Source organism: Corylus avellana, chromosome 2 (assembly GCF_965113065.1).
Source record: "Corylus avellana chromosome 2, dhCorAvel1.hap1.2, whole genome shotgun sequence".
Lineage (NCBI taxonomy): Eukaryota > Viridiplantae > Streptophyta > Magnoliopsida > Fagales > Betulaceae > Corylus > Corylus avellana.
The window spans coordinates 44376662-44386146 of NC_142491.1; the positions used below are offsets into that span (position 1 = coordinate 44376662).

A 9485-nucleotide genomic window follows, 5' to 3' on the forward strand; every position below is an offset into this window, starting at 1 on the left:
TGGCGTTAGTATCACGCTGTGTCATAATGGTAAAATAATTAAGCAACAAGATTTGACAATTAAATTTAATTGTTTAATGGTTGAGTGATAAGTACGACAATGTCATTTATATTGACAATCGCGTCAAGACCAGCTTTGTAAGTCTAGGTTTTGTTGTTTAAGTTGGGACTTCAATTGGTGTTCAAAGACTTGTTACCTTGTATAATGTACATTCAAAATAACCATGTAACAATTATTTTATCCTGTCTTCATTTTCAAACACAAAATTAAACCTTCCGCCATTAGAATTCTGGATTGCAAAAGAAGCTTGATAGAAAACTAGTTAGAGTTTTGAAGCTATTATGGTAAGAAACAAACGAGTTGTATGTTGAGTCGATTCATGTTTACATCATCAATTGTTTTGTATTATACGTTTATTACTATATATTGCGGGCATGCTTCATAAATTTTGGCTGTACTCATAATAGTTCTAGGTTTAAAGAGTTATGCAAAAATTGTTGTGTTTGGTATCTTTACTGAGTTACAGTATTTTTATTGGCTATGATTATTGAAAATTACCTATTCACCCTTTTCCACCATTATTGGAGTTGTTTGGGGTAGTTAGACGAATTTCAAGTTTACAAGAGATTTGTAATAAAATCTATGTAATGTATATTCAATTTGTAGTTGGGCATTTACCCTCATAATAAACAGAAAATCAAAAATTAGTTAATTATAAGTTACAATTAATTACCTACCTAAAATAAGGCAGGAAGCACGTGCTTAATTTGGTATCAGAAGCAGCTGAGCTAGCAGAATTAAAAATGGTAAAAAGCGTTTCAAGACCAACAGAGAGTGTGGTCAAAAAAAGCAATGAGAAAGAGAGGAAAAAAAAACAAAAAGAAAAAGGAAAAGATAGACGACAGTAGTAGTAGTAGTAGTAGTAAGTAAAATAAGAAAGGAGGCGGTGAAATAGAGAGGGAGAGAGGAAATTAGAAAATGAAGAAAGCAAGCAAAGTAGCAAACGTTAGAAAGAGAGGAAATAGAAAGAAGAAAGAGAAGCCAGAGAGGAAAAGAACGAGAGAACCAAAATTCGATTTCCATTCCCCCATTCAATTCAATTCAATTGAAGGAGATGAAAACAAAAACTGTCCAACAAACTCAGTAAAAATCCCTTCCCCCCCCACTCTCTCTCGCGCTCTCTCCCTCCATATATATATATGCGCGAGCGAGTGTTTGTATTTGGATGAGATTCTCAGGAAGTGAGAGAGAGAGAGCGAGGGAGGTGTTTAGAGAGCGAAATGGAGAGCTAAGCTCAGAGAGAGGGGGTTAGGGTTTGGTAGGGAAGCTTAAGGTTCGTCTGCGACGGGTGGATCGGCGAGGAGATCTCGAGTTCTGCAAAGGTGATGATTTTTTCACTTCGTTTTTTGGGTTAGGTTTTGCTGTGATGCTGAATTTGCTAAATTGCAGCTTATTTTATGGACTTTCCATTTTCTGATTTTGTGGTTTTTTTTTTTTGGGCTTGAATTGTGTTGAATTAGTGGAATTTGTATCTGCATGATGATTTTGATGTTACTGGTTTTGGTTTTTGGAGTGTTAATTCATTGCATGTTAGTTCTGATGTTACTAGATATGGTGTTTGGAGTGTTAATTCAATTGAATGTTGGTTTTGATGTTACGACATATGGTTTTTGGAGTGTTAATTCAATTGCATGTTGATTTTGATGTTACTAGATTTGTTTTTGGAGTACTAATTCAATTGTATGTTTTTTTTTTTTTGGTTTGCTTATCGATGTATTAGAGTTTTATTGCTTAACCCCCTAGAAATTTTCCTAAAAACATAAATGTTTTGGATGCGCTATGTTTGTGTTTTCTGGAAATTTTTTCCAGTAAAGGGGAAATTAGTTATTTCTGTCTTGGACATTTCACTGAGATTGCATGTTGATTTTCCCTGGCTGCATGGCATGATATAATGTGTGTTTAGATGTATGGACTGTCTCTTTCGATCAATGTAGCAAAAATGGTTCCCTCATCCCTTGAAAATGGTTGTAGAGATATTAGATATACCTAAAAAGGATATTGCGAGCACTTTTATCTTCATTGCCAACCTTTTTTTTTTTTTAAAAAAAAAAAAAAATTTATTAAAAAAAAAAAAAAAACCTTGTTGTGGTCTATGTTTGTTTCTCAGCAAAATTTTTCTGGAGGAAGACAAATTCTTCAGTTTTAAACACATTTCTGAGATCGGATGTTGAATTTTCCCCAGCCTGCATGGCATGGTATTATGCATTTTGAGATGCATGGAGCCTTTTACTAATGGTTTGTCGGTTTATAGAGCAAATCCGGTCCCACTTTTGCAGAAAATTGATGATAGAGATATATGGCAGAAAATTGATTATGTGGAGAATTTTGGTTTTAAGTCCTTATCCCAAAACTAATTAGGAAAACAACTATTTTTATTCTGGACTATGCTTGTTTCTTAAAATATTTTTCCAGGAAAAGGTATTTTTTTAATAAGTTTTAAACATATTACCGAGGTTGCATGCCGGATCTTCCCCATGCTGCATGAGATATGTATTTATGCAATTTGAGATTTGTCGGTTAATGGAGTGAATCCCTTCCCCTCTTCCTGGAAAATGATCGTAGAGATATGTATTTATTAGGATTTTAATCATTTACATTCTGACACTTTAAGAGATATATACTTTATTAGGCTTTTAATCAGTGTAGAGATATATTTGTGGTATTTGGCAGGAAAAGTTATATATGGAATATAGGGTGAGTTTGGTTTAGCGGTTTTTAAAAATAGCAATTTCAAAGGCGGTTAATGAAAACACGATTTTTAAAAAGGTAGTTAAGCGTTTGATAAAATTACAGTTCAACCTTTAAGATCACGGTTTGGCCTTTAAAATTATGCGTTTTTAAAAACACATCCTCTCGCTACCGTTTGAAAACATGAATTTTTCCTTGTTTTCAATCCCCCATTTTTTTTTTTTTTTAAAAAAAACGCACTCCCAAATAGGATACTTTTCACGTTTTTGTTTAAAAACACGTGTTTGGCCTGCGAAATCGCAGGGCCAAATGCATCTTTATAGGGGAAATGAATTTTATGAAGATATTGTCGAAGTGGAGGATATTCATGACTTTGGCAGAAAAAGTACCTCATCAAAATAAAAAGGAAATTTTTTAGTCAATGTTGGTAAAATTTTTTTGGAGGGGAAATTTCGACAGTGTTGAAATGGGGGTGGGGGGGAGCTTTTTGGTTTAAAACAGATAAATAAGGTTGCATGGTATTTTCCTGCGGCTGCATTGTCAGCTAATGGAGCGAAACGGTTACGGCCTTCCCGGAAATGATTAGTTGGATAATTATGATGTTTTAATCATTTAGAATTTTATCTTTTTAAGATGCATTCATTTTTGGAGATCTGGTTTTTATGAACAATTTTTGTCGGCATGATGGGTTATGATTTGGCATAAAGTTTCAGAGAATAGTTTTCTTTGTGAAAGATAATATAGGAAATATGTATTCTATGATCATTTATGGATAAATGTAGAAATCATAGCTTTCTATATCTATCAACTTTAACAGAGCCTCAGCATATATTTGTCAACATATATATGGTGAGAAATGAGGTAAATTTGGGAAATAGTTTTCACTGTTTCCCAACGTTTATTTTAAATGCCTCTTTTTTTTTTTTCCCCAAGAAAATGTTTACTGAAAAAAGGATTTCAAGAGGGGAAACAAAGTTTTTATTTTGAAATTTAATTTTCTTTTTCTTGGCGGTTTTAAACGGATAACTGATTTTGCATGATAGATTTCCTATGGCTGCATGGCAAAATATGATTTGTATGGCGTTTGTAGCCATACATAAGATTTGTCGGTTTATGGAAAATGAAACATTCCCACCGTCCCGGAAAAATGATTTTGGAGATATATACTTTTGATGGTTTTAATTATTCAGATTCTGCCGTCTGGAGTTGCTTATGCTTTCTGAGGGGTCTGGTTTTTATGAAGAATATCTCTCAGCATGGGGAATTTATTCTTCGAGATAAAAATCATATAGGAATAATATTGTATAATTTGTATGGTTATGGAAATTTAATATACAATTATAGTTTTGTTCTCTATAAAAATTAGCATAGCCTCAGTATATACATCTCAACCTATAATTTGAGAGGTGAGTGGTAACCAAAAAAAAATTAATAAATAGCAAGATCAGCATGGTAGTTAATAACCTGCATTTGATACTTAAATTAGCATAATACAGTTTTATTACTTGAATTTGACGTAAGACAAATGTAAAATGACAATTAATATGAGCATGCTTGTTAATTCTAATTTGGTCATTTCCCACGCTTTTCCGTCCAACTTAATGGCTGATTTGGATGGAGGGGACAAATTGACACCAAAACTTCAAAAATGGTCTGAATTGTGTTGAGTTAAAGTTTATGAGGTAAGTAACACGAATTGTCACAATCTAGAGAAAGCGTTGGCCACATTTATGTTATTACTCAAAAGGACTAGTAGAAGTTATAATTGGAAGTCCTCAAAGTTACTTGTATAGTGCAATTTCACTTAATAAAGAATAAATGCGGGACTTAGCAACTATGCAATACCTTCACAATTTACCAACTACTATGGCTCTTAACTTTTTAGGATGTCACAATCTTCCCCACTCAAATTTCCTTGTCAGAGTGGTGCCCAATGCCACATTGTATTACTAGATTGGCTTTGATTCCACTTGTCATAACCTAAGGAAAGTGTTAGTCATATATGTGTTATAACTCCAATAGGGCTAGCTGAAGTTACAATTAGAGTTCCCTAAAATCATTTATATAGCTTAATGTTACCTAATAAAAAACCAATGTGGGGCATAACACCCATACAACACCTTCATACACCCATCAAATATGGAATTTAACTTTCAGGGGGTGTCATATGGATGGTAATTTGTGGGGGAAAATTGTAAATTATTTTAGATAATAAATAGAAAGATATATTGAATGTGTTGCATCATAATGTTCTCTTGGCATAGGTATGAACCTGGAGCAGACATCTTGGGATTTTACGTATTGTAATGTAGTTTTATGTCTTTTATGAATGTTGTTTGATGATTTCATGGCGTAAGGTAGTTTTTCTTTTTTCTTATGATTTTTCAGTCTTTGTTATCAGATATGGATATTAATTTTGCTATGACGAGGTGGGGCTAGCAGGACCCCATCTCTTTCATGGGCAGGGGAGTCCCTTGCATGACCTGGTTATGAGGCGAGGATGGGAATGCAATCCCCAACCACTAACCTTCCCCTTGACTATCCCTAGTTTTTTTTTGATAAGTAGCAGCAAGAGGAACGACATGAAAAGGGCAGCAAGGGTGGCAATTTGAGGAATCTATCGGCAACGTGGCATGTAACCCCACGGTCCCCAACCCATTGTTGGTTATAACTCAAAGTGTTATTCCTCATAATTATAATTTGGGAGGGCAACGATGTCTTGACCATCCCTAGTTGAACAGCACTAAACACTGAAAGAGAGCAGAGTGCTGACCGAGTGTCTCTTGCAACAAATGATGCTTGGGTCTTGAGTTTTGAGGTTTACCAGTATTCAGATTCTGCAATTGCAGATCACAGAAGCATACTGGGAAGTTGCTGGCTGACTCTGTTAATCACCCAAGTCACATCGTATGCATCAAAACAGGCAGGTTTCCTGGTGCCTGTTTCCTGGTTTTAATAGATCAAGCAGATCTTGTCTGCTGTACAGATTAAAACGGGGTTGTGATGGTCCTGATACCTATGGACTTAGGAAAGGGTGTTGTACATACCAGGCATCATAAAAGACTAAACTCTTTTTTGCTTATTTTTCCTATTTTAATACCTCGTTAATGCCCTTTTTTTAGTTATAGCTCAAGTCTGCCTATCTACTTCTGCAGCTGCAGCTTTAATGCCCAGTTGTTTTAGCTTTGTGTCAAATGCTGGTAGTATGTTTCATTATCAATGAAAGTGAATGCAGGCATGTGCATCAAATCCATATCAGGACCCATATTATGGGGGGTGATGGCAGCCTATGGGCATCAGCTTTACTTAAGATTAATCATTCAATAATATCCAAAAAAAAAATTGCTATACTCAGATAATATTCTATGTGAGCAACAAAATCACTTCACCATTCTTAAACCATATGAAAAAACATATCACTAACGCATAACACTCATCGTCGTAGGTAGTTATGGTATTCAAATCTATGTGGATGCAATACAGTGATCAGGATGGATTGCTTACAAGCTACATGGGAAGAAAGAGAAAAGCAATAATGGTGGAGGATGTTATTTGAATAGAAAAAGAATTATTGATTAATGTTTTCATTAATCCTACAGCCTTCAAGAATTTGCGTGCACAAAACCGTGGCACAAATGACAAAATCTGAGTGATTTCTCTATCTATATGCTTTCCCTATGTTATTATTGGCCCCCTCCTCCTTCTGTCTGTCTGTCTGTGTTTTTCTACTAATGTCTGGCTATATGTCTTAAAGCTCTCGAGTAGAAAATTGGTTGTAAGTTAATTGTTCTATGCTTTGTTTTTTGTTTTTTGGCTTTGATGAATGTCATTGTACTCGAGACTTCTGTTGAAAGGGGTGAAAATAGAAGTAAATGCTTTGGTGGTACAATCATCTTCAACTGTCTAATGCTTGAGATTTTTATTACTGGCAAATTTTTGGTATGTGACTTTATTATTCACCTTCGGACATTTGTTGTTTCACTTTTGGTACAATGAATGTCATTTTACTCAAGACTTCTTTTGATCGTTCTATGCTTTGCTTCTTTTTTGTTTTTTTTTTTCTTGGCTTTGATAAATGTCATTGTACTCGAGACTTCTGTTGAAAGGGATGAAAATGGAAGCATGTGCTTTGATGGTATAATCATCTTCAACTGTCTAATGCTTGAGATTTTTATTACTAGCAAATTTTGGTACGTGACTTTATTATTCACCTTCTGACATTTGTTGATTCATCTTCCCCCCCCCCCCCCCCCCCCAATAGTGTCCTGGACCACAAGTTGTTTAAATGGTGTTCAGATATTCTCTTGAGGACTCAACAAGAAAAATGGAAGGAGCTGGCTGTGAATTACCAGTCACAAATAATGTGCAGGGTTGTGTTATGCCACAGCTTCCCAAATCCTATGATGAAGACTTTGGGATGTCCCAGCGGAATGGAAAGGAGATGCATACTCCTATGCTAAAGAAAAAGAAACCAATAATTATGGCAAGCTCTGGAGCGAATCAGAATGGTCAAGCACCAGACGACAGCTTCCTACCAGGCCTCACTGATGATGCGGCATTAGATGTGTTGGCCTGGAGCAGTAGATCAGACTACCCAAATCTAGCTTGTTTGAATAAAAAATTCAAGTCCCTAATTGGTAGTGGATACTTGTACAAATTGAGGCGGCGGCTTCGTGTGATTGAACACTGGGTTTATCTAGCCTGTATACTGATGCCTTGGGAAGCATTTGATCCTTTTGGACAGCAATGGATGAGATTGCCCAGGATGCCTTGTGATGAATGTTTTACTTATGCAGACAAGGAGTCTCTTGCTGTAGGGACTGAGCTACTTGTATTTGGCCGTGAGTTGTCAGGATTTGCAATTTGGATGTATAGCTTGCTTACTCGTGATTGGGCAAGGTGCCCTCTAATGAATTTGCCCCGTTGTTTGTTTGGTTCAAGCAGCCTTGGTGAAGTTGCTATTGTAGCTGGGGGAAGTGACAAGAATGGCCGGGTTCTAAAATCTGCAGAGCTTTACAATTCTGAACTGGGTGCCTGGCAAACTTTGCCAGATATGAATGTGGCGCGTAAACTGTGCTCAGGCTTCTTTCTGGATGGGAAATTTTATGTCATTGGCGGCATGTCGAGCCATACAGCTCGTTTGACTTGTGGTGAAGAGTATGACATGGAGACGGGGACATGGAGGAGGGTAGAGAACATGTATCCTGTTTCTGATGCGGGTAGAGAGCCAGCTATGTGTTCTCCTCCTCTTGTTGCTGTTGTAAATAATCAGCTTTATTCTGCTGACCAAGCAACAAATGAAGTCAAGAAATATGACAAGATCAATAACTCATGGGCCATCGTGAAGAGGTTGCCGGTTCGGGCGGACTCATCTAATGGTTGGGGACTGGCATTTAAGGCTTGCGGGAACAGTTTATTAGTGATTGGAGGGCACAGGGGACCTGAAGGTGAAGTTATTGTGCTGCACGCTTGGGATCCAAAGGATGGAAACCAAGACTGGAATGTGCTTTCTGTCAGGGAGCGTGCTGGTGCTTTTGTGTACAACTGCGCGGTAATGGGCTGCTAATCCTTTTTTTTTTTTTTTTTTTTTTTTTTTTTTTTTTTTTTTTTTTCGGTGTTCGTCTTTATAATGCAAATCTTTGAATTGTGGGAAAACCAAATAATTTTCAATTGGGACAGCAAAGCATGTTTTTCTCGGGTATCGTTTATTTCCAGAGCTTAAATGTTCTTAAGTTTGTGCATTCTTTTGTCTATGGCGCTTGGTGATTCGGTGGCTTGGAAACATCATAATATTTCCCACCCACCCCGCACCTTGCAGGTTTGGGATTTTCCAACCCTCCACCCAAGCCCAATGACCAAGATCCGCACGGGTCGGGTATTTGCGGTGCGGGTTTTGCATGCCGGGTCAGGTTTACTGCGATGCTAAAAGAGGAACTTAAAAAAGAAGAAAAAATGCCAAAACATGAACAAAAATACAAGACGAGGGAAAGAACTCACCGGGAACCTCGTCTCCAGCGGCTCAGAAAAGCGGCACAGGCTGATTCAGATAGAAGAGAAACGGTTTCTCCTTCATTTTGTTCTTTTCCTCCTGCCTGGCCACTACCACGTCTGTGTTCTCCATCAAGTACCCTTTGAACTTCGACCTCGCCGGTGCTGGACTACCTCCCCTGAGAAAGAAGTCCAACAGTGAGAGAGATGAGAGTCACGAGTGAGATGAGAGATCGAGAGGCGAGAGTGATGGAGTGAGATGAGAGATCGAGAGCCGAGAGTAACTGAGTGAGATGAGAGATCGAGAGCCGAGAGGTGATGACCGTGGCACCGTGCGATGCGGCTGTGTTGAGATTTTGAGAACTTGAGTGCTGGGTGAAACTTGAAAGGCCGAAATCGAATGGGTCTCATAAGTCTAGGGTTTTCTTTTTGTGTTTTAGGACCTTAAGTGCGGGTAGGAGCTGGTTGGGGTGGGTACCCGCATAGGAAATATTAGTAAACCCGAAACTCGCCCCGCCCCGCACGGGTTGGATATTCTTAACCCGAACCCGCGAAAATAAACACTAAACCCGCACGAGGCGGGGCGAGTCTGCGGGTTGGGCGGGTTTTTGCCCAGCCCTAACCTCCGGTATATTGTTAGGGTCCAAATTTCCAAACCTTAAAATACACATGGAACTTCATAATGGATGGTATCCTAGGGCTCATTACTAAGTTTTTACAATTATAGTTCTTCAAAAACTGTATACAGT

At 37.6% G+C, this 9485-nt stretch overlaps 1 protein-coding gene across 1 annotated transcript; it reads left to right on the forward strand.

Moving 5' to 3' along the window:
* Positions 1-964: 964 nt before the first annotated feature.
* Positions 965-8443, forward strand: LOC132187824 (F-box/kelch-repeat protein At5g60570). Its single transcript, XM_059602264.2, has 2 exons — positions 965-1382; positions 7010-8443. The coding sequence occupies exon 2, from the start codon at positions 7034-7036 to the stop codon at positions 8312-8314; it is 1281 nt and encodes a 426-aa protein (XP_059458247.2). The 5' UTR covers positions 965-1382; positions 7010-7033; the 3' UTR covers positions 8315-8443.
* The last annotated feature ends 1042 nt before the right edge of the window (positions 8444-9485 follow it).

Excerpts from the sequence above, each read along its gene's own strand:
- LOC132187824 (XM_059602264.2), top strand. The coding sequence starts at position 7,034 with ATGGTGTTCAGATATTCTCTTGAGGACTCAACAAGAAAAATGGAAGGA.